This window comes from Salvelinus namaycush, chromosome 38, assembly GCF_016432855.1.
Source record: "Salvelinus namaycush isolate Seneca chromosome 38, SaNama_1.0, whole genome shotgun sequence".
Classification (NCBI taxonomy): Eukaryota; Metazoa; Chordata; class Actinopteri; order Salmoniformes; family Salmonidae; genus Salvelinus; species Salvelinus namaycush.
This window is the reverse complement of record NC_052344.1, coordinates 11,794,847-11,820,118: the sequence shown is the minus strand read 5'-3', so window position 1 is coordinate 11,820,118 and position 25,272 is coordinate 11,794,847. Positions and strand designations below refer to the sequence as shown.

At 47.0% G+C, this 25,272-nt stretch overlaps 1 protein-coding gene across 2 annotated transcripts; it reads left to right on the top strand.

Annotated features, from left to right (window-relative positions):
* LOC120031761 (transcription factor SOX-5-like) lies at positions 1–25,272 on the top strand. 2 transcript variants are annotated; one of them, XR_005473764.1, is made up of 8 exons: positions 1–140; positions 9,792–9,978; positions 15,514–15,686; positions 19,093–19,201; positions 19,428–19,601; positions 21,034–21,250; positions 21,490–22,125; positions 23,772–25,272. XR_005473764.1 is itself a non-coding variant. In XM_038977562.1 (7 exons), exons 1-7 carry the CDS (start codon positions 24–26, stop codon positions 21,779–21,781), a joined length of 1,269 nt encoding a protein of 422 aa, XP_038833490.1. In that variant the 5' UTR covers positions 1–23; the 3' UTR covers positions 21,782–25,272. The 2 variants fall into 2 exon arrangements, 1 of the variants encoding a protein (XP_038833490.1); XM_038977562.1 differs by having other exon boundaries at positions 21,490–25,272.

Sequence of the window (25,272 nt, the reverse complement as noted above, 5' to 3'; positions counted from 1 at the left end):
TGTATGCAGCTCAGCTGGCAGCGATGCAGGTGTCTCCAGGGGCCAAACACAGCAGTATGTCCCAGACCAACCTGAACACCCACTCTCCCACCAACACACACCAAGAGAAGAGCCGCAGCACCCCGCCGCCCAAACCCAAGGTACGTACTACAGAGCTGAGAGGGTGTGTGTGAGTGTTTTGGAGTTTTTTCCCGGGGGTATTCATTCACGCATGTGTGTGTGTTCCTGCTCGGTCGAGGCTCTTTTTTTGCATCAAAAGCTGCAGGCTGTCAACCAGTCACCTGCTGGTACTAATCGTTCTCCTGATGAAACTTACCAAACAACTTCTCTGAAGTCTGAACCACTTACCCAACGTTGCTGGAGACATCTTCTCTGGCCCGCTCTCAGCTCTGTAGTGGAGGTGTGAGGCAGTCAGCCATGTGGCCGTTGGCATGTGTGAGTGTGTGGACCACACTCCCTGACCATAGGGCTATGGGGGTCTGTGGGGGGTCTGTGTCCATCCAAGCGGAGTCTTACCTCCATGAATATCTGTGTTGAAGACGCAGTGAAAGCCCCTCAGCAGACCCCAAGGGGCCCCTCAGCAGACCCCCAGGGGCCCCACAGTGGAGCGGTCCTTCCTTTCCTCTTTTTCTCCTTCGCTCTGTCCATCTCTCCTTCCCCCCCTCTACTCCCTGATGAGTTGGAATCTCAGACAGAAAGAGGCCATGGTGTTGATTAACATCCTTGGTTGACCCCAGCGCTCGTGACCCCCGCGATAGTGTCTATCGATTCCCCGCTGACACTGTCTTCCCTCCCGGCACACACATTCACACACAGTAACACACTGCCTCTTACCACGCCCCCCTGACCCCTCACCTGCCCCCATGTCTAACGCAGGCAGGCGTCCGTGGCTCTGACTCTGACACGCCTCTCTTCCGGTCTCATTACCATATATATGGAGTGGCCAGGGAGGGGAGGCGACTGTGGTCCGTGCAGGGGGGAAGGGCAGCCGTAATGGCCGACAGGCAGACAGCAGGACAGGGGAGTGGACACGCACTGCCCCCACCAGGTCACCATGGAAATGGCTAGACCTCTCACTGGTTCCACTTCCACTCAGTGCTGTGGCCACCACAGTCTGTCACAGACTCACTGTTCTCCTATTTTCATCCCTGCGTTCTCTTACTCTATCAGCCTTTAGTTACGACTGGCTGACACCCCATTAGTCTCTCTCTCTCTCTCTCTCTCTGATGGGAGGAGGAGGAGGTAGGATGGTGGCCTTCATGTATATTTTAGAGATGCTGTCTTGTCTGTCACGTCTCTGTTCATTTAGAGGCTCTTGCGGAAGTGTAGAGGCTGGCTGACTGGCTGACTGGCTGGCTGGCTGTTTGGACTGAGGCGCACTGCGTAAGTGCTTTTTACCCTGGGGGGAGGAGGTACAGGGACACACGGCTACTCAGGTGTGGCCTGCTGGGAACAACATACACTCTCACGTGCATGCGCGCACACATACACACACACACACACACACACACACACACAGAGACACACACACACACACACACACACACACACACACACACACACACACACACACACACACACACACACACACACACACACACACACACACACACACACAATGCCACTGACTTAAAGTGAGTTCCCCAGAAGCCACAGTTGGCTTTAGAATTTAGAATGAATGACTGTCCATGTGACAGAAGCCATGACCACAACGGCTGTTATCTTACTGTCCACTACACTGTGTCTGCATCTGGCTCTCACTGGAACCAGAGAAAATGTGTCCACCAGATATTAGAAGCACTGACCACCTCAAACAGAGACATGACCAGAGATGTTGTTTCCACTTCCTTCATTCTGACAGTCAGCAGGTTAGAACTAGAGAGACAGGAGCTTTCTCCTGTAAGTACAGCTGTATGAGCCCTTCTTCTCTTCTCTCCTCTTCTCATCTCATCTCTCCTCACCTCACCTCACCTCACCTCACCTCACCTCACCTCACCTCACCTCACCTCACCTCTTCTCACCTCTCCTCATCTCTCCTCACCTCTCTTCACCTCTCCTCTTCTCCCCTCTCCTCACCTCTCTTCATCTCTCCTCTTCTCTCCTCACCTCTCCTCATCTCTCCTCTTCTCTCCTCTTCTCACCTCACCTCTCCTCACCTCAGCTCTCCTCACCTCTCCCCACCTCTCCTCTCTTCACCTCTCTTCACCTCTCCTCATCTCTCCTCACCTCTCTTCACCTCTCCTCTTCTCCCCTCTTCTCACCTCTCTTCACCTCTCCTCATCTCTCCTCACCTCTCTTCACCTCTCCTCTTCTCCCCTCTCCTCACCTCTCTTCATCTCTCCTCTTCTCTCCTCACCTCTCCTCATCTCTCCTCTTCTCTCCTCTTCTCACCTCACCTCTCCTCACCTCAGCTCTCCTCATCTCTACTCACCTCTCTTCATCTCTCCTCTCCTCACCTCTCCTCTCTTCTCCTCACCTCTCATCACTCCTCCTAACTCTCCTCTCCTGTCCTCTCCTCACCTGTCCTCACCTCTCCTCACTTCAACTCTCCTCTCCTCTCCTCACTTATCCTCTCCTCACCTGTACTCACCTCTCCTCACCTTTCCTCACCTCACCTCTCCTCTCCTCACCTCTCCTCACCTCACCTCTCCTATTCTCTCCTCTCCTCTCCTCACCTCTCCTCACCTCTCCTCACTCCTCCTAACTGTCCTCTCCTGTCCTCCCTCAGCTGTCCTCACCTCTCCTCACCTCTCCTCACTTCAACTCTCCTCTCCTCACTTATCCTCTCCTCACCTGTCTCGCCTCTCCCCACCTCTCCTCTCTTCACCTCTCTTCACCTCTCCTCATCTCTCCTCACCTCTCTTCACCTTTCCTCTTCTCCCCTCTCCTCACCTCTCTTCATCTCTCCTCTTCTCTCCTCACCTCTCCTCATCTCTCCTCTTCTCTCCTCTTCTCACCTCACCTCTCCTCACCTCAGCTCTCCTCACCTCTCCCCACCTCTCCTCTCTTCACCTCTCTTCACCTCTCCTCATCTCTCCTCACCTCTCTTCACCTCTCCTCTTCTCCCCTCTTCTCACCTCTCTTCACCTCTCCTCATCTCTCCTCACCTCTCTTCACCTCTCCTCTTCTCCCCTCTCCTCACCTCTCTTCATCTCTCCTCTTCTCTCCTCACCTCTCCTCATCTCTCCTCTTCTCTCCTCTTCTCACCTCACCTCTCCTCACCTCAGCTCTCCTCATCTCTACTCACCTCTCTTCATCTCTCCTCTCCTCACCTCTCCTCTCTTCTCCTCACCTCTCATCACTCCTCCTAACTCTCCTCTCCTGTCCTCTCCTCACCTGTCCTCACCTCTCCTCACTTCAACTCTCCTCTCCTCTCCTCACTTATCCTCTCCTCACCTGTACTCACCTCTCCTCACCTTTCCTCACCTCACCTCTCCTCTCCTCACCTCTCCTCACCTCACCTCTCCTATTCTCTCCTCTCCTCTCCTCACCTCTCCTCACCTCTCCTCACTCCTCCTAACTGTCCTCTCCTGTCCTCCCTCAGCTGTCCTCACCTCTCCTCACCTCTCCTCACTTCAACTCTCCTCTCCTCACTTATCCTCTCCTCACCTGTCTCGCCTCTCCTCTCCTCTCCTCTCCTCTCCTCTCCTCTCCTCTCCTCTCCTCTCCTCTCCTCTCCTCGCCTCTCCTTTCCTCACTTCAACTCACCTCTCCTCACCTCTCCTCACTTCGACTCGCCTCGCCTCACCTCTCCTCACCTCTCCTCACCTCTCCTCACCTTTCCTCACTTCAACTCGCCTCGCCTCACTTCTCCTCACCTCTCCTCACCTCACCTCTCCTCTTCTCGCCTCTCCTTTCCTCACTTCAACTCACCTCAACTCACCTCTCCTCACCTATCTTCACTTCAACTCGCCTCGCCTCACCTCTCCTCACCTCTCCTCGCCTCTCCTTTCCTCTCTCACTGCCTCCCCACCATGTGTATTTAACAGTGTGACTGTACTGTCACTCAACCCTGCAGGGCACAGTCAGGGCTAGAGAGGTGTAAATCTGTTCTGTGTGTGACCACAGAGATCCTGGCTTGGTGTGAGCTGAGGCAGACCAGCCATAGAGCAGACAGGCCTGTGATAGATGAATGGCCACAGCACTTCACACACATACACACACACACTAGTCCTGGTGAAGATAGATGACGACACACACACACTAGTCCTGGTGAGGATAGATGACGACACACACACACTAGTCCTGGTGAGGATAGATGACGACACACACACACTAGTCCTGGTGAAGATAGATGACGACACACACAAACTAGTCCTGGTGAGGATAGATGATGACACACACTAGTCCTGGTGAGGATAGATGACGACACACACACACTAGTCCTGGTGAGGATAGATGACGACACACACACACTAGTCCTGGTGAGGATAGATGACGACACACACTAGTCCTGGTGAGGATAGATGACGACACACACACACTAGTCCTGGTGAGGATAGATGACGACACACACACACTAGTCCTGGTGAGGATAGATGACGACACACACACACTAGTCCTGGTGAAGATAGATGACGACACACACACACTAGTCCTGGTGAGGATAGATGACGACACACACACACTAGTCCTGGTGAAGATAGATGACGACACACACACACTAGTCCTGGTGAGGATAGATGACGACACACACACACTAGTCCTGGTGAGGATAGATGATGACACACACTAGTCCTGGTGAGGATAGATGACGACACACACTAGTCCTGGTGAAGATAGATGACGACACACACACACTAGTCCTGGTGAGGATAGATGACGACACACACTAGTCCTGGTGAAGATAGATGACGACACACACACACTAGTCCTGGTGAAGATAGATGACGACACACACTAGTCCTGGTGAGGATAGATGACGACACACACACACTAGTCCTGGTGAGGATAGATGACGACACACACACACTAGTCCTGGTGAGGATAGATGACGACACACACTAGTCCTGGTGAAGATAGATGATGACACACACACACTAGTCCTGGTGAGGATGGATGACAACACACACACACTAGTCCTGGTGAGGATAGATGATGACACACACTAGTCCTGGTGAGGATAGATGATGACACACACTTGTCCTGGTGAGGATAGATGACGACACACACACACTAGTCCTGGTGAGGATAGATGATGACACACACTAGTCCTGGTGAAGATAGATGACGACACACACACACTAGTCCTGGTGAAGATAGATGACGACACACACTAGTCCTGGTGAGGATAGATGACGACACACACACACTAGTCCTGGTGAAGATAGATGACGACACACACACACTAGTCCTGGTGAAGATAGATGACGACACACACACACTAGTCCTGGTGAGGATAGATGATGACACACACTAGTCCTGGTGAGGATAGATGATGACACACACACACTAGTCCTGGTGAGGATAGATGATGACACACACACACTAGTCCTGGTGAGGATAGATGACGACACACACACACTAGTCCTGGTGAAGATAGATGACGACACACACACACTAGTCCTGGTGAGGATAGATGACGACACACACTAGTCCTGGTGAGGATAGATGACGACACACACACTAGTCCTGGTGAGGATAGATGACGACACACACACTAGTCCTGGTGAGGATAGATGACGACACACACACACTAGTCCTGGTGAGGATAGATGACGACACACACACTAGTCCTGGTGAGGATAGATGACGACACACACACACTAGTCCTGGTGAGGATAGATGATGACACACACACTAGTTCTGGTGAGGATAGATGATGACACTCACACACAGCAGTTGTCTCTCTCTCTCTCTCTCTCTCTCTCTCTCTCTCTCTCTCTCTCTCTCTCTCTCTCTCTCTCTCTCTCTCTCTCTCTCTCTCTCTATAAAAATGAGAATCAACGGGACACCAGTTACAACAATAACCAAGTGTCAAAATAACCATACATTCAACAATAACAATAAACATACAGTAGAGTACATGTGCAGGTTGATTGGTCTGTCAGACACTGTCCCTCAACTTATGGCAGGCAGCAATGTAGTGCGCTGCCAACCCACAGCTCGCTGCGTCCTCCCCCAACAGGACTGGTAGCCTACTCTCATCAGAGAGGTCTTTGAAACCTTGAATAAGGGTTTCAAATTTGGGGAAATGACAAATGGTTAAAGTACAAAAGGGAAAATAAATTAACATAAATATGGGTTGTATTTACAATGGTGTTTGTTCTTCACTGGTTGACCTTTTCTTGTGGCAACAGGTCACAAATCTTGCTGCTGTGATGGCACACTGTGGTATTTCACCCAGTAGATATGGGAGTTTATCAAAATCGGGTTTGTTTTTGAATTCTTTGTGGATCTGTGTAATCTGAGGGAAATATGTGTCTCTAATATGGTCATACATGTGGCAGGAGGTTAGGAAGTGCAGCTCAGTTTCCACCTCATTTTGTTGGCAGTGTGCACATAGCCTGTCTTCTCTTGAGAGCCAGGTCTGCCTATGTTGGCCTTTCTCAATAGCAAGGCTATGCTCACTGAGTCTGTACATAGTCAAAGCTTTCCTTAAGTTTGGGTCAGTCACAGTGGTCAGGTATTCTGCCACTGTGTACTCTCTGTTTAGGGCCAAATAGCATTCTAGTTTGCTCAGTTTTTTTGTTAATTCGTTCCAATGTGTCAAGTAATTATCTTTTTGTTTTGTCATGATTTGGTTGGGTCTAATTGTGTTGCTGTCCTGGGGCTCTGTGGGGTGTGTTTGTGTTTGTGAACAGAGACCCAGGACCAGCTTGCTTAGGGGACTCTTCTCCAGGTTCATCTCTCTGTAGGTGATGGCTTTGTTATGGAAGGTTTGGGAATCGCGTCCTTTTAGGTGGTTGTAGAATTTAACGTCTCTTTTCTGGATTTTGATCATTAGCGGGTATCGACCTAATTCTGCTCTGCATGCATTATTTGGTGTTCTACGTTGTACATGGAGGATATGTTTGCAGAATTCTGCATGCAGAGTCTCAATTTGGTGTTTGTCCCATTTTGTGAATTCTTGGTTGGTGAGCAGACCTCACAACCATAAAGGGCAATGGGTTCTGTAACTGATTCAAGTATTTTTAGCCAGATCCTAATTAGTGTCGAATTTTATGTTCCTTTTGATGGCATAGAATGCCCTTCTTGCCTTGTCTCTCAGATTGTTCACAGCTTTGTGGAGGTTACCTGTGGCTCTGATGTTTAGGCCAAGGTATGTATCGTTTTTTGTGTGCACTAGGACAACAGTGTCTAGGTGGAATTTGTATTTGTGGTCCAGGCGACTGGACCTTTTTTGGAACGTCTCTCTCTCTCTCTCTTTCTCTCTCTTTCTCTCTCTTTCTCTCTCTTTCTCTCTCTTCCTCTCTCTTCCTCTCTCTTCCTCTATCTCTCTCTCTCTCACTCTCTCTCACTCTCTCTCACTCTCTCTCTCTCTCTCTCTCTCTCTCTCTCTCTCTCTCTCTCTCTCTCACTCTCTCTCACTCTCTCTCACTCTCTCTCACTCTCTCTCACTCTCTCTCACTCTCTCTCTCTCTATCTCTCTCTCACTCTCTCTCACTCTCTCTCATTCTCTCTCACTCTCTCTCACTCTCTCTCACTCTCTCTCACTCTCTCTCACTCTCTCTCTCTCTCTATCTATCACTCTCTCTCTCTCTCTCTCTCACACACAGGTTCTCTGTCCTGAGGTTTAAAGCTCCTTTAACAATGCCTAGCGCAGGCACACACACATCGAGTCTGAGTCTCAACTAATTCCCCCAAAACACTGGTATTATCCATGTTGGCAACTTCCCACCTAAGGATTTGTCTCTTTACCAAAAGTCCCAGAGCACTGGGAAGGGAGGAGAGGAGAGACAGAGGCATTATCTTTAATAAATATGCACGACTCTCTTCTTCTCCCATTCAGAGGTGAGTAAAGCCCACTGTACAATAATATGGTCACGATTCAATAGTGAGAGCATGTGAGCAGGTCTTACTAATGTTGACTCTATTGTCTCCCAGCCTAGTGAAGACATCTTTGGGGTTCTCCCTGCTTTCACACAGATAGCGCTAATGAGGGGAATCCTGTTACAATACATGCAGACCGAGAGAGAGAGACAAAGAAAGAGAGACAGAGCGAGCGAGAGAGAGGTCTTAATTGAGTTGTGGAATGCTCATAATCAGACAAAGTCACTATTAGCAGCCACATTACACAGCATCTCTCCGCTGGTTTGCCTCTGAAGCTAAACAGGATTGGTGGATTCCTGGATGAATCGTATCCTAGGTCAGGGGTAGGCCACTAGATTCAGCCGCAGACTATTGTTGAGGGGATGGTTGTGGGGCCGGTACGTAATTCTAATCAATCGTACACTGCAAATGACCACAATTAAGCCCAAAAAGAGATTGTATTTGAAAATAACATAATCATTTCATAACTTGATTACATTGAGACACAATCACATACTGTATGTCTCTCTTTTTATTTGTGGGGATACTTGGGAACAGATTTCCTACATTAAAATAATTTTAAGATGAATTCCTGGTGATTTTACAGTCTTTTCTAACCAAAAACTAAAACACCCCCCCAAAAAAGAACCGTTGGGGGGCCCAAAAAAACAACATGTGACCCGGTTTTGGCCAGTGGTCCGCTTGTTACCGACCCCTGTTCTAGATGTATTCCTAGCTAACCATGCATACTTTACCCCCTGTTGTGTGTGAGTGTTAATTGCTGTGTTTCAATCAGACACAGTGGCTGCGTACATCTGGCCATCTCTCCGTGAACTAATTCTCTCCTTCCTGTCACGTGACCAGACCACTTCCTCTGATTGGATTATGTCATCAGCAGGGGTGATCTTGCCACGGTGACTAACGTGATAACCCTTCATGGGTGGAGATCCACATGGAAATGAATTGATATACTGTAGCTACCACATGGCACACACACACACACACACACACACACACACACACACACACACACACACACACACACACACACACACACACACACACACACACACACACACACACACACACACAGCCACCCTGGGTTTGACGCTTGAAGCTCCTACTGTTGTCTACTGCTGTTGTCTTCCTCAAGTCTGCCAATATACTGCACTTGGGAAAGTGAAACTCCTCATCTAGACTTGATGAGAGGCTGTGCAGCTGTGTCTTCGACTAAGTGGTCTACTGCTGAAACTCAACAGGTCACATCTCTCTGAGAGTCTTTACATGTTGCCTTTTAATCAACAAAACAAAACCTAGCATTTTTCTATATTCTTGTTTTTTTCCGTCCACTTTCTCATGAGCCATTGTAAAAGCTCTCAGCTGTGCTTAAGGGTCGACCTTGAAGAGGTTCAGTGTCTGACAGGGGCTCTTGTGGTGTCCTTATGAAGCGTAGTATGTGTCGGGTGCTGTGGATAATATATTTTATGTGTGCGATGCATGTCCTCTTCTGTGTGGCATGTGCACGACTCACGAGCATCTATTCTCAGCTTGAGTCATTGCATGTCCAGTACCTCTTTCAGGAGGCAGAGAATGTGCATGACTCTCTTCCATGGCATGGGGAATACAGTACGTATTTTAGCTTTGTTTGGGCATCTCATCCTGTGGTTTGAGCCATATGGGACACATGTTTGTCCACTCTGCCTTGCTGTAGAATCCAATCCAAGCCTTCTGATTGGGCAAACGTCTGAGGTGATCATCGGTGATTGGTTGAACCCACCCAGCGACCACTAGGCCACAACTGGTGTGTTTTGATTTTGCAGGACGAGGGTGCTCAGCCCCTGAACCTGTCGTCCAAGCCTAAGACAGCAAGCGAGAGCAAGTCACCCACCTCCCCCGCTTCCCCACAGGTCCCCACCATGAAGCTGGGCCACCATAGCACCGGATCCATGAAACACAGCACAGCCCCCTCCAGCATCGGAGGACCACCGTCCAGGGTCAGCTCCATAGGTAAGGGACTGCACCCACTCACCACGCATACACAAATTGAACATAACACACATGTATATATAGAGAGAGAGTGCATTCAGAAAGTATTCAGACCGCTTCACTTTTTCCACATTTCAGATTTTTTTTAATGAAATATTTTTAAAAAACTCATCAATCTACAAACAATATATTTTTGGGACATTTTTGCAAATGTATAAAAATACTTAAAATACTTTTTTTTAAAGTATTTAGACCCTTTGCTATGAGACTCAAAATTGAACTCAGGTGCATCCTGTTTCCATTGATCATCCTTGAAATGTTTCTACAACTTGATTGGAGTCCCCCTGTGGTAAATTCAATTGATTGGACATGATTTGGAAAGGCACACATCTGTCTATATAAGGTCCCACAGTTGACAGTGCATGTCAGAGCCAATCCATGAGGTTAAAGGAATTAGAGCTGTGAGACAGGATTGTGTCGAGGCACAGATCTGGGGAAGGATACCAAAAACAATTCTGCAGCATTGAAGGTCCCTAAGAACACAGTGGCCTTCATCATTCTTAAATGGAAGAAATTTGGAACCACAAAGACTCTTCCTAGAGCTGACTGCCTGGCCAAACTGAGCAATCGGGAGAGAAGGGCCTTGGTCAGGGAGCGCCAGAGTTCCTCTGTGGAGATGGGAGAACCTTCCAGAAGGACAACCATCTCTGCAGCACTCCACTAATCAGGCCTTAATAGTAGAGTAGCCAGACGGAACCCCCTCCTCAGTAAAAGGCTTGTCAGCCTGTTTGGAGTTAGCCAAAAGGCACCTAAAGGACTGGACTCTTAGATCATGAACACAAGATTCTCTGGTCTGATGAAACCAAGATTGAACTCTTTGGCCTGAATGCCAAGCATCACGTCTGGAGGAAACCAGGCACCGCTCATCACCTGGCCAATACCATCCCTACGGTGAAGCATGGTGGTGACAGCATCATCTGTGGGGATGTTATGCAGCGGCAGGGACTGGGAGACTAGACAGGATAGAGGGAAAGATAAACGGAGCGAAGTACAGAGAGATCCTTGATGAAAACCTGCTCCAGGGAGCTCAGGACCTCAGACTGGAGCGAAGGTTCACCTTCCAACAGGACAATGACCCTAAGCACACAGCCAAGACAACTCAGGAGTGGCTTTGGGACAAGTCTCTGAATGTCCTTGAGTGGCCCAGCCAGAGCCCGAACTTAAAGCAAATCGAACATCTCTGGAGACACCTGAAATTAGCTTTGCAGCGACGCTCCCCATCCAACCTGACAGAGCTTTAGAGGATCTGCAGAGACGAATGGGAGAAACTCCTCAAATACAGGTGTGTCAAGCTTGTAGCGTCATACCCAAGATGACTCAAGTCTGTAATACTTATGTAAATGGGATTTTTCCGGCTTTAAAAAAAAAAATCTAAAATGTCTAAAAACCTGTTTTAGCTTTATCATTATGGGGTATTGTGATGTCATTATGGGGTATTGTGATGTCATTATGGGTTATTGTGATGACATTATGGGGTATTGTGATGACATTATGGGGTATTGTGATGTCATTATGGGGTATTGTGATGTCATTATGGGGTATTGTGATGTCATTATAGGGTATTGTGATGTCATTATGGGGTATTGTGTGTAGATTGATGAGGAGGAAAAAATATATAATTATTATATATTATAGAATAAGTAGTAATAGTGGTAGTAATATAATAATAACAGTAATAACATTAACAATAATAATATTAGTAGTAGTAGATATTTTAAGTATGTACATTAATGTGATATAATTAATGTATGCACATTACTGTAATTTATTTCACTCACATCACCATTAAGTAGTGTTTTAAGTAATTTATTCATGCTACAATAATAGTTAATTGACTACATTGACCTGTAATTAGGCCTCCCGAGTGGCGCAGTGGTCTAAGACACTGATTCGCAGTGCTAGCAGTGCCACTAGAGTTTCTGGGTTCGAGTCCAGGCTCTGTCGCAGCCAGCCGCGACCGGGAGACCCATAGGGTGGCCCACAATTGGCCCAGCATCGTCCGGGTTAGGGGAGGGTTTGACCGACAGGGATATCCTTGTCCCATCGTGCACTAGCGACTCCTGTGGTGAGCCGGACGCAGTGCACGCTGATGCGGTCACCAGGTGTACGGTGTTTCCTCCAACACATTGGTGTGGCTGGCTTCCAGGTTAAGTGGGCATTGTGTCAAGCAGTGCGGCTTGGTTGGGTTGTTTTTCGGAGGACGCATGGCTCTTGACCTTCGTCTCTCCCGAGTCCGTACGGGAGTTGCAGTGATGAGACAAGACTGTAACTACCAATTGGATACCACGAAAAAGGGGTAAAAGTAACAAAACAAACAAACAAAAATGATATGCTATAATTAGTGCAGGCTATGTTTTCCCATTGTGTATGCCTGTATTGTGAAGCATTTATTAGCGTCAGAGAGGCAGGGATGGTTAAGCGGGGGTTTGAATAGGAGGAGGAGGAGGAGAAGGAGTAGGGAAAGGAGGAGGATGAGGTGGAGAGATGGAGGAGTGTGAAGGATAGGAGGGGAAATGGAGTGATGGAAGAGGAGAGTGTGTTTTTCAGATGAATAGAGTAGCTGTGTGACAGACGGGACTTATCACAGATAAGATTAGAGAACGATACACACATAACAACCTGCATTAATAACACAATAACTGCAGACACACACACACACACACACGCACACCGCAAGGCTATTATAAACACACGACACGGCTGTTAGAACTCACACACAAACACACACACACACAGCTATTATAGTACACACATACATTATAATGCACACACTCTTCCTCCTCTCGCAGCAGTTGGGCATTTCTAACTTGTATTCTTTCTAATCTCAGTGTTTTTCAACAAATCGCAGGATTTAATAGCAGATTAGTGGATTTACGTCCCAGATGTTTTTTGTTCTGACAAATGGATTAGGTTGTAAAGTTTCAGATGGAAGATGTCGAGGCGTTTCATTTAGATCACAATGAGTGTCTGTCTGCTGCCGCGGCACACAGTCTGTTTCCATCTGTTCCTGTTAGTGTTACCAGGTCAGAAGAAGCTTCATGTTGTTAGCTATTGCAGTCAAACACAGAGAGACAGGGAGTTATGACTTTCAACGGATGTATTATTCTGTGTGTGTGTGTGTGTGTGTGTGTGTGTGTGTGTGTGTGTGTGTGTGTGTGTGTGTGTGTGTGTGTGTGTGTGTGTGTGTGTGTGTGTGTGTGTGTGTGTGTGTGTGTGTGTGTGTGTGTTGGGGCGGGGGGTATGTGTGCGTGCTCCTCTCTGTCCAGTTTCCTCACAGCATCTGTCCTCTATCAGTCTATCGCCCACAATCCAACCTCTCCTCAATGACTGTCTCAGAGAGTCTGATCTGAGAACTGAACTCTGAAAGCCTGTCAGTGTCTGTGACCTCTACTGCTGAGACCCACTCTGTGTAACTCTCTAATTTCAACAGCGTGTGTGTGGCCACTCTGAATCGTTAGTGCCAGGCCAGGGCAGAGTGAGGCTGCAGGGTAGGGTAGGGTTTGGGCTCTGGCTGGGTCTTACTGTTGTCCCCAGCCCTCCTATCTGGGTCATGCCTAGGTTGGCAATCAGACACTCAAGGACATACACACATTGCACACACACACTGCACACACACACTCACACACACACATAAAAAGAGAGAAGAACGCAGACACAGTCCATCTCTGCTCATACGCACACACACGTTCACATCCATTATTTCTATCCACACACACACACACACACACACACACACACACACACACACACACACACACACACACACACACACACACACACACACACACACACACACACACACACACACATTGAATCCAGATTAAAACCCACTACCATCCAGCAAGCCAGCCATCCCAGCCCACCCCAGCGGCCTCTCTCTCTCTCTCTCTCTCTCTCTCTCTCTCTCTGCATCCGATGTTGCCGTTATGACTTCTGTAAGAGTTCACTCCTCTGTCATTACAAATCTGAGAGCGTAATCTGCCCTGAGATGGCATTAGCAGGAGGGATTAGTGACAGATAAAGGGCCATAAGCTTGGAGCAGCTCTTTGTTAGAGCTAACCCAGAGATGGAGAGAGAGCGATAGCACGGCCTCCCTCATCCCGACCTCCGACCTCCCGCCTCTCACAGTCACACAGCAGATGCTGCTGCCGCTCCGTCCGCTAAGCTGCTGCAATAACGCAAATAACAACGCTGAAAAGAAGCAGAGAATCATCTTTGATATGTGTTGGGCAGATGTTTCCGGAGGGGCAAATTAGCAGGCTTTTTGGGTTTAATAGGAGTAATCTTCCGGGATGCTGCCTGCCTGCCTGCCTGCCTGCCTGCCTGCCTGCCTGCCTGCCTGCCTGCCTGCCTGCCTGCCTGCCTGCCTGCCTGCCTGCCTGCCTGCCTGCCTGCCTGCCTGCCTGCCTGCCTGCCTGCCTGCCTGCCTGCCTGCCTGCGCTTTTCTACTCTTCAAAGAATTCCATAAGCTTTTGGATGAAAAAGACTAAATGGATAGTGAGGGAATGTGTGTATGTGCGAGTGTGGACAGGCAGGTAGAAAGGAGGTGTGTGTGTGTGCGAGCGAGCGAGCGGGCATGCATGTGTGTGTATTTGTGCAACAAAAAGCCTGTATCCCCTTTCAGGAGGACTGCTGGAGCTTTTAAATAAATCTGAATGAGGTGGAGATTTGAGATTTGAGATTTGAGGGATTGGGCTTTTAGATGGTCTGTCAGGATGCCGATGCACACTGTGTTTACCGTTCAACGTGTGTTTCTGTCTGCCGCTGGGTGGGAGTGACGTTCACCACGGGAAATAACATCCAGACTTAAAATGTCAGGGTTTCGACAGTCTGTCAGTCTGTATGTGTATGGGTGCGTGTGATCTGAAGGTCTGAAGGTCTCTGGCTCTCAGTGGAGGGTAAGAGAGAGGTACACACTGAGTCACACACACAGCCTTAGCAGTCAACTGGTCAGTCTGTGTCCGGGTGGGTGTGCGACTGCATGTGTGTGTGTGTGTCTTCTGGTTGTGTGTCTGGTCATGTATTGACCTCACAGGGGTTAAGGACAGTGTTTATTCTGGATGGCCTTAGAGACTATTTACATCCAAATAGTTGATCTCTAGAAGAGCTGGAGCAATCTGCAATCTGACAAACAGAGACATAGTTTCCATTTACAGTTGAACAATCAACAATCACAGTTCTAATCAATTCTATTTTTATTCTTTTTTTAAAAATATATTATTTAATTCAAACTAAAATACACAGAAATATATATATATACATATATATATATATATAAAACTAATTCCTGATATTTCCCCTCATTGAGTTTTTAATAAGACCATGCTCTTCTGTGTGTCTCTCCAGACCTGCTGTCATCCAGTCTCTAATATTACCATATACTCTTCTCTCTGCCTGTCTCTCATCCTCATCAGACCTGCTGTCATCCCTGTCCTGTCATCCAGTCTCTAATATTACCATATACTCTTCTCTCTGTCTGTCTCTCATCCTCATCAGACCTGCTGTCATCTCTGTCCTCCGGGGGTTATCTGAACGACCATGAGGCTGTGACCAAGGCCTTCGCTGAGGCCAGGCAGATGAAGGAGCAGCTGAAGAGAGAACAGCAGGTGTTGGACGCCAAGGTGGCCGCCGTCAACAACCTCAGCCTCAACAACGGGCGCTCCGACAAGGTCAGATATGTCAGTACATCCCTTTAAACACAACCACATGCCTTCTGTCCTCATACTACTAACAGGAGATAACTCTGTACCATGACATTAGATTTAAGAATTAGGAGCAAATACCCCTCTAGAAAAGTAGCTACATTATGATTAAAAAAATATATAATAATAAAACAAAATAAATAAAACAACTGAACCAGCACGTGCACTTTACCAACCCTGCCTCCCCCGATGCTCTCTAGATAACATCGTTTTCTAATTTACCATTTATTTTCATTAAAAAAAAATCGACAAAGTACTGCAATGCACAATATACTATATTAGCCTACAATGTCATGTAATATGATGTAATATAATGTCATATTCTAGTATAAATCACCTTTATAAAATATATTACAACACATTACAACGCAATATATTGTAATACGATATAACACGATACATTAGGATCAAATGTAATTCAACATTTTGTCTGTATATGTCGGAACTGTCATAATTGTCAATAAGCTGTGTAATGAAAGCAGTAAAGATAAATTACTCAGCTAGAGAAACCCTTGGCTGAGGTAATGAGTGTGTGTGTGTGTGTCTGTGAGGCGTGCTGGGGGCAGAGTGGGTGTTGGGGAGGCTGGAGGTGGCGGGGGAGGTAAGGGGGGTGCAGGAGGAGGGAGCGGGGAGCCTGCTAGCGAAGCGTCGAGGAGACGCTAATACGAAGTGACGGCGCCCGCTCCTCGGCAGCGTGGCTAAATTGTGGTTATTTGTTAAACACACTGGGAGTCAGCTGGTGCACACACACAAAGGCGCACATACACACACACACACACACACACACACACACACACTCACACACAAGCACGGCAGCGTACTGGATCTTAAAGAGCATCTGCACTGCTGACATTCAACAGCTCTCCTCTCTCTCTGTGTCTCTCTCTCTCTCTCTCTCTCTCTCTCTCTCTCGCTCTCTCTCTCTCTCTCTCTCTCTCTCTCTCTCTCTCTCTCTCTCTCTCTCGCTCTCTCTCTCTCTCTCTCTCTCTCTCTCTCGCTCTCTCTCTCTCTCTCTTCACACATTTACAGAGTCATACCAAAAATGGACAATTTGGTATTTAAAGCAAGTAATTTATTCAGAGTTGACTTTCAATGTGAACCTTTATAGCCATAGCTCCATAGGGACCTGAAACGTCAACTACTCTCTGTCCAGCTCAACCCTAATCCTCTGGGGTTATAATTGTCCTGTTTGCTGGGTGGATGGATGAAGCTGGATGATTGCTGGGTGGATGGATGAAGCTGGATGAACAACATTAGAAGAATAATCCTCCACTCCTCTCAGTCTCAGTCGTCTATAGTTGAATCGTTTCAAATAGAGCAAACCATGACCAGTTGATTTCTAACACATGGATAGACCAATGTGTAGCTTGACTACTATACTATAACTCATGACTGAAGGTTACCTCTGTAGCACATGATGTCTGGGTGTCAGTTTTAGAAGGTTCTTGTACAGTACAGCACCTATTAATGTGATTGTATTACATGGATTACAATAAATAGTTTTGCTTTTGGTTTGTCTAACAACTTATTCTCGACTCTGACTTAGAGAGAGGCTTTGGGTCTAACACAGTCATGCTGTCTTTCTCTACCGTTGTTATGTCCTAGAAATGATATCGGTTTTATTACCCATAGACCCTCAGTCAGTAGGACCTTAAGTGGTTATTGATATCAATAAACCATTCTTCAACCCTATAAATGGTTCGGGATTGATTGGCGTTGAGGTTGCAGTGAACTTTCCATACATACAGTGACACAGACACTGATCAATACTAGCTGTGTTTTACTATCTGGGACACGGGGTTTTCTGGTGTCACTTGTTTCACCGCAAGTCATCTCTGCAGCATAGTTACACGCAGACAAATCCCTTTCTCTCGCTTGTTCTCTCTCTTTCTCACTGTCTACACTCTCGCTCCCCCTCTCTCTCTGTCTGTCTCGCTCGTTCCCCCTCTTTCTCACTGTCTCCACTCTCGCTCCCCCTCTCTCTCTGTCTGTCTCGCTCGTTCCCCCTCTTTCTCACTGTCTCCACTCTCTCTCCCCCTCTCTCTCTTTCTCCGCTCGTTCCCCCTCTTTCTCACTGTCTCCACTCTCTCTCCCCTCTCTCTCTTTCTCCGCTCGTTCCCCCTCTTTCTCACTGTCTCCACTCTCTCTCCCCCTCTCTCTCTTTCTCCGCTCGTTCCCCCTCTTTCTCACTGTCTCCACTCTCTCTCCCCCTCTCTCTCTTTCTCCGCTCGTTCCCCCTCTTTCTCACTGTCTCCACTCTCTCTCCCCCTCTCTCTCTTTCTCCGCTCGTTCCCTCTCTTTAGCGATGATATTTATTCAAATCTGATGAATTATCTCTGCTGAACAATTAAATTGTAGTGCTGTAAAACAGAGACATGCATTTCATTAGGCTGGTGCCAGTCTGGCTGGGTCATCTCCTAATGGTTAGGCCAGGGCTGGAGTGTTGTTTTTAAAGATGCACGGCTTTTGGGATGGATTCTAATCGTATAATTAAGCTGTAAATGCAGGCTCTGGGGTTGGGGAAGAGTGTGTGTGTGTGTGTGGGGGGGGGGGGGGTGTTTCAGCTGGTTGCATTAGCCATGTAAATGGAAAGTCAATCAGCCTTTTATTGTCTGTAAATACGCAGGGGGTCGTGCAGTGTGGCCCTTCACGGTGTGTGTGTGTGTGTGTGTGTGTGTGTGTGTGTGTGTGTGTGTGTGTGTGTGTGTGTGTGTGTGTGTGTGTGTGTGTGTGTGTGTGTGTGTGTGTGTGTGTGTGTGTGTGTGTGTGTGTGTGTGTGTGTGTAGCGCCTCTCTCTAATGGATTGACCCCAAGGGCCTCAGAGAGAGGGGGAGATAGACATCCAGCATAACCATGCAGGTGGCTGCTGAGATATAACATACACAGTCATACTCACACACACACACACATCCAATCATAGCAGGTGGACACAAACACAATCTCAATGTCATTCCCATAATGACGTCAGCTGTTACCTGTTTCAGTGCCAGTCTTGCCCTCTGCCCCTCTTGTCTCCACCCTGCCACATAGACAGGTTGGTTAAAGACCAGAGCACAATGCTTTAGTGCCAACTAACTATGCCCTCTGCCCTCATTAAGCAAGCCTAACAACACAGGTACACACACCCTCTGGCACACACATCCAACATACAGTAGCTACATGTGTTAATCAATACTGATATCTTAACCTAACATGTTGATTGATTGACGCCTGTGTCTCTCTCCCCCCCGAGAACTAGGCAGTCTAATGTGTCCAAAGATTGATTGATTGGTTGTCTATAGAGAATTGATTGATTGATTGGTTGTCTATAGAGAATTGATTGATTGGTTTTCATGTTGACTGACTGTTTGACTGACTGTTTGTCTCTCTCCAGGACAAGGCAGCCCTGGAGAGTCTGAGCCACCAGCTGAAGCAGCAGTCAGAGGACAGAGAGAAGTTCAACCACGCCATGATGGACTTCACCATGAGTGGAGACTCAGATGGTGTGTGTGTGTGTGTGTGTGTGTGTGTGTGTGTGTGTGTGTGTGTGTGTGTGTGTGTGTGTGTGTGTGTGTGTGTGTGTGTGTGTGTGTGTGTGTGTGTGTGTGTGTGTGTGTGTGTGTGTGTGTGTGTGCGTGTGTGTCTAAGACTCTATGCATATATGAAGAAGTGTGTTGGATTGTGTTAATGTATGTGTATACATCCACTCTCTCCCCCTCCCTCCCACAGGCAGCCCCAGTGTGTCTGATTCCAGGATGTTCCGTGAGGCCCGGGGCCGAGGCAACAGCGAACCGCACATTAAACGACCCATGAATGCTTTCATGGTCTGGGCAAAGGATGAGAGGAGGAAGATTCTCCAGGCTTTCCCCGACATGCACAACTCCAACATCAGCAAAATCCTCGGTAAGACTAAGACCCCCTCCAGACGGGGAGAGGAGGGAGAGAGGGGTGTGAAAGGGGAGAGAAGGAGTGTGCCTGCCTTTCAAGGAAGAATAGAGAGAGAGTGGAAGATGGGAGAGAGAGAGAGAGAGGTGTGAGAATACGTGTTAACCTGATTGAGCTGATCCCTTGTGTTGTGGCCAGGCTTTTTTCTCTCTCTCTCTCTCTCTCTCTCTCTCTCTCTCTCTCTCTCTCTCTCTCTCTCTCTCTGCGTTCCTCAGGTGTGGAAGAATACACGATCTGTCTGCCCTCTTCCCCTCAAATCCTCTCTATGGAAATTACATCTCCATGTACTTAGTTATGTACATGTGTGTATGCATGCTTGCCTGCCTGATTCTTGTGTGTGTGTATTTGTCTGTGCGTCTCCCTTCTTCCCTAGCCACACCACATCAGTACTCAGTCATTGTCACTGTGCTCTGTGTGGCCCCTATCGCACACCGTACCTCTGTCTCTCTTTGTGACAGCAGCACTCTGATTGACAGCATCTTTTGTCCTTATCTCTGGTTGCATGAACATCTGTAGTGTAGTTAGCTAGCAGCGCTACTGAGACAGAGGGCGGGGTCCCCAGAGACACACAACGTCTAAGGCTGGGAGAGAGACGCTACACAATCCACACACACACACACACGACACACGACACACACACTGTTCCACGTTCCTCACAAGAAGCGGTATTGTGGAACTAGAGCTTAATGACTAGCTCTGGAGAGAGAACGGAGAGCTTCAACAATGATGATATAATTCATTATGCATTAAACAAGCACTCCAGTCTGTGACATTTTAAAGAGCTCCTAAACGTTTTATAACACTGGGAAATCTGGTTTTAATAAGGGCCTGCTCTCGAATGTTAACAGAAGGAGTTTTCTATTCCAGCAGGGAAGGGAAGGGAGAGGAGTGTGCTAGCTAACCAGGCCAGCACAGACAGCTTTTACCCATTAACATACAGCAGTAGCAGAGTGTAAATTCAGCCCAGATACACACACACCACACCACACACACTGGGGCCAGTGCACGATAGACACACAGGCACGCTTATACACTGCAGCCAGATATACTGTAAAGAGCCAGATTGGAGAAGATGTGTTTTGGTGGATTAGAAATGGGTAGGCCTTCTGCAAGAGGCTGTGGAACATATTGTGCACATTGTATTTAAATACAATCACAGGCTTATGTGTGTTGGTATGTGTGTGTCTGCTAGCGCACCTACGCGTGTGTTACTAAAGTGAACAGGAAGAGTGAGGTACTCATTTTGAACTCTAATGATGAGATGAGCACAGTGAACGAGGACAACACTTAACCTGCTTTCAACTCTCTTTCCCTCCCTCTCTCCCTCTCTCCCTCTCTCTCTCTCTCTCTCTCTCCCTCTCTCCCCCACCCTCTCTCCCTCTCTCTCCAGGTTCTCGTTGGAAGTCCATGACTAACCTGGAGAAGCAGCCGTACTACGAGGAGCAGGCCAGGCTGAGCAAGCAGCACCTGGAGAAGTACCCGGACTACAAGTACAAACCCCGGCCCAAACGAACCTGTCTGGTGGACGGGAAGAAGCTGAGGATTGGAGAGTACAAGGCCATTATGAGGAACCGCCGGCAGGAGATGAGACAGTACTTCACTGTGGGGTGAGTGAGTAACCAACCAAAACCACACACACACACACACACACACTTCTGACTGTGGGATAAAGTATTTCCTCACTGTTGTGTAACTTGTTTTTGTGGTCTGGGTTTACTATAAAACACGTTGCGTTGACTGTAAAAAGAGCTGTATAAATGCATCTGATTTTGTTTTATTCATCCAGGTTTCTACATTATATTGTGTTATTATACTGTATTAACTGTTGTGTTGTGGTTTTCTCCAGACAACAGGCCCAGCTGCCCTTGTCCTCGGCGGGCGTGGTGTACCCAGGTGCCCTCTCCATGGCAGGCTTGCCCTCCCCCCAGATGCCCTCGGAGCACTCCTCACTGTCCAGCAGCCCCGAGCACGCCGCCCCACCCCTCCAGACCCCCTACCACCCCAGCCTCAAGGGAGACAAGACCCGAGTCAAACAGGAGGAGCTGCGATTGGACGACAGCAATGGTGATGCGTACGACGACTTTGATTATGAGGACGAGGAGGGAGATTATGGAAGCGATAACGACAACCACCAATAATCTGGACGCAGAGCCAATCAGAATCAGTTACCCAGCTTCTTGCTGGAAACAACCCTGTCCGTCCATCAATCCTGAGAGACTATCCGTCCCTTATATCCAATCACATCCAATGTCACAAACCTCGCCCCTCCTTTACCCCTTAACCAACAAGGACTCTGGGACCTCAGAGCCAAGCCCCTCCCATTGGAATCCCGATACCAGCAACCGACCAATCAAATCAAGCACAGGACCTGTCACTCACACTGACTGTTACACAGACTGGAGTCTAGGAGGAGACGAGCTGATTGCCGTGACTTCTGCTGAGTACTACACAGTACTACAGCGTACTAACAAAGTACTACAAGGTATACTAGAGTATTACTGCTGTGTATGCCATAGAGGCAAGATGAGATATACATTATGTCATGAGTAAGCTACTATATGAGGAGAAAACACCGAAAAACAACCTTTTAGACCAGTTTGACTTCAAAGAGACATTTTTTTAAAACAGCAGGCCTGTCAGTTGATTAAAGAGACACTTTAAAATGGCCGACCTGTTTGTTTATAAAAGAGACACTTTTAAAACAGCTTTTTTTTTTCTTGGTTCTATGATGTTCTCACTCAGGTACACGGTGCCAACAAGTGGCTTGTGAATGTGATTTGTTGTTTTTGTGCTACAGTTTTAATAATAGATACAAAATAGAAATGTTTCCCTTTTCATTGTAAAGCACCTGACAGAAGTCAAAGCAAAACTTTTATTTAGAATTCTTCTTCTTTCTTCAACTCTACAATGTACTGTCAGCAGATATCCTCCCTCTGTGTGTGTGTGTGACTCCCCTTATGAGAGTAGAAATGGGACAGTCCAGTCAGGGCCACCGCCATGTGTTGGACATTGAGGACTGGCTCACTTCAGGGGACTGTGGGGGGGACCTCAGTCTCTCATCATGGGCCGGCTTGGACAGTACTGTGTGATGAGACAATCTCCCACCAACCCTCTTCTCTCCTTTTACACTCTCGTTCTTTTACCTTTTCTTTGGCTTTCCTTTATTCTGATCATGAGGACTTTGGGTCTTTGGAAGGTACAAAGAAAGGTTTATTTTAGATATGAAACACCCCCTTGTATGTGTGTGAGAGTGTGTGTCAGCAAGCTCGCTGTGTGTGTGTGTGTTTAGTCTGTGAGCTGGTTTAGTCATCACTAGGCACTAGATCCCAGAACTCTGTCCCTTTCCAAGACAAACAGAAATACTGGAGTTTCCCCTGTGAGCCCCCAGAACTTCAGTATCCTGGTGTACAGAGACAGAGAAAGCCCTATGGCTCTCTTGTACACTCACACACACACACACACACACACATCCCCAAGCCCCAGTTCCCCAATCGAAACCGCATAACAACTCTACTCCGCTGCCAACTGATCCAGCCAGCACCACAAGCCAACAGCTCTTACCCACAACCCAAACCCTCTCATAATACTCCCAACTGATATCACAGAAAGTTGGTGTGTATTTTGTTCTAGAAGTTTGGTGTGTTCTTGCGGGCTTCTACTGGTAGTTTTGAGTATCTGCTGTCTGTCCCCGTTCTGTCCCTCTCTCTGAGAGTTCCCCTCTATGTCCCCCTGTGTCTTACTCTGTCCCCGTCCGTGTCCCCAAAACACGTCATTCTGCTGTTCTTATTGGGAGGAGCTGATCGTTATATCAGCACGTCAGTGTTTCCTTTGTATTTGAATACTGTATTTTATTATTTTTATTCAAACTGCCTCTAGTGTAATAATATTATTAACAATAATTATAATGATGGTCAGCGTTTCTTTAAGTTTTAGTAAGTTATGTACAGTATAATTTATTTTGGCCTCTATTGGGTTTATCATGACCAATATGAAACTTCTTCGGTCAATGAAGCATTATTATATTTAGCTGGTTTAGAGTATTTACATCTAATGTTGTCATTTTACTTTTTACTTTATTTGTAATTTTGCATTTTTTGGTTTCTGTTTTTATTTGTTCTGTTTGTTTAGTATTAATCCTATATGGAAGCTGTGTGAGGAGGTGGAGCGACACGGACGGCAGCCAACGAACGGCTGTCGCTCTTCGTGAAGGAGACTGGACTTTCTATTCACTAACTCTCTCCCCATCTGCGTCCCTCAACTTGACAACTTAACCCTTTTATGTCCAAACCCATTTCTAAAAGCACTCGGACTCTGTGTGGTCAGAGAAAAGAAGGTGATTTTTTTTCTTCGTAATGGTTAATGTATAATGTGAAGTTTCTACTTTCTTTCTTTTTATGAAGATAAAAGAAAACGGTTATATTATTCTATTCTATTCTGTTTTCTCTGAACAAAAGGAGCGAGACTCCCGTTTACTAGGGTTGCTATTTTCACTGAGATGCCATGGAACATTGTTGAGGCTGGCTGACACAGAGACACACAGACACAGCAGACACACACAAATTATTAGCAGACACAGTTGTGCAAATGTCATTTTTTTAAATCAAATTAGGACATGATCAGAACACACACACACACACACACACACACACACACACACACACACCGCACATTTGTGACCCATAGGAAAATCAGTGTTTACTTTGCCTATCCAACAATGTTCTACAGCATAACCTGACATTTAGTAAGATGACCTGCCATATCTATGTGACTCCAGAACTCTGGGGACTTTACTTTGTTTTAGCTCCACACTATGACCTAGCCATTAGCCATGTCCGCTCACTCTACAGGTGTGCTGCCAGATAGTGACCCAGCCCAGTCATGCTTGCTGTAGATGTTTACTCTTACACAATCAATCACAACCATGCCTATTGCCAGATAGTGAGCCTCACAGTCAATCATACGTGGCCATATAGACAACCTCACAATCAGGCCACGGTGAGACCTAATGCTAAGAAAGGTTGTCCTGTATTCTGGCTGGAAGCTGTAGGTTAGATAAGTAGGCTAGACAGTGTGGGGAAAAGGGGGGGGGGGTTTGTCCGGACCAGGACAAACATTGGGCTCTAGTTATACTAATGAATAGAGTCCAACGTTTTTCACGAGCAGGTTGACAGGATGATAGGCCCTAGTGATGTTGGGTGACACAGCGACGATGATGACCATGATCCTGATGAAGATGATGAGAATAATAATGAAGACAATCAAACGTCACGAGTGGGGCTCAAAACAAAGTCAGAGTTAGTCAAAAAAGAAACACGTATCTAACCAACTTGACAAATGGAGAAAGATAATTATGTACATATAACATAGAGTTATAGATTTATATTTTGTTCATAACACAGTGTAATATAAGTTGTATATTTCTTTTTCTCTTTTATTGATGTTATTCATGCTACAATAAAAGCAGGAGTTGATGTACTCTTACAACAAAAAGAAGAAAAATGACAAATAAACAAAGGAAACAAAAAAAGAGAGGCCGTGGGCTTGCCATGCACCGTCTGTTCTGAGTTCCCTTTTTTCAGTATTATTGCCAGTCAAGGCTTTAATAAAAACAGCGATGTGTTCTGTAATG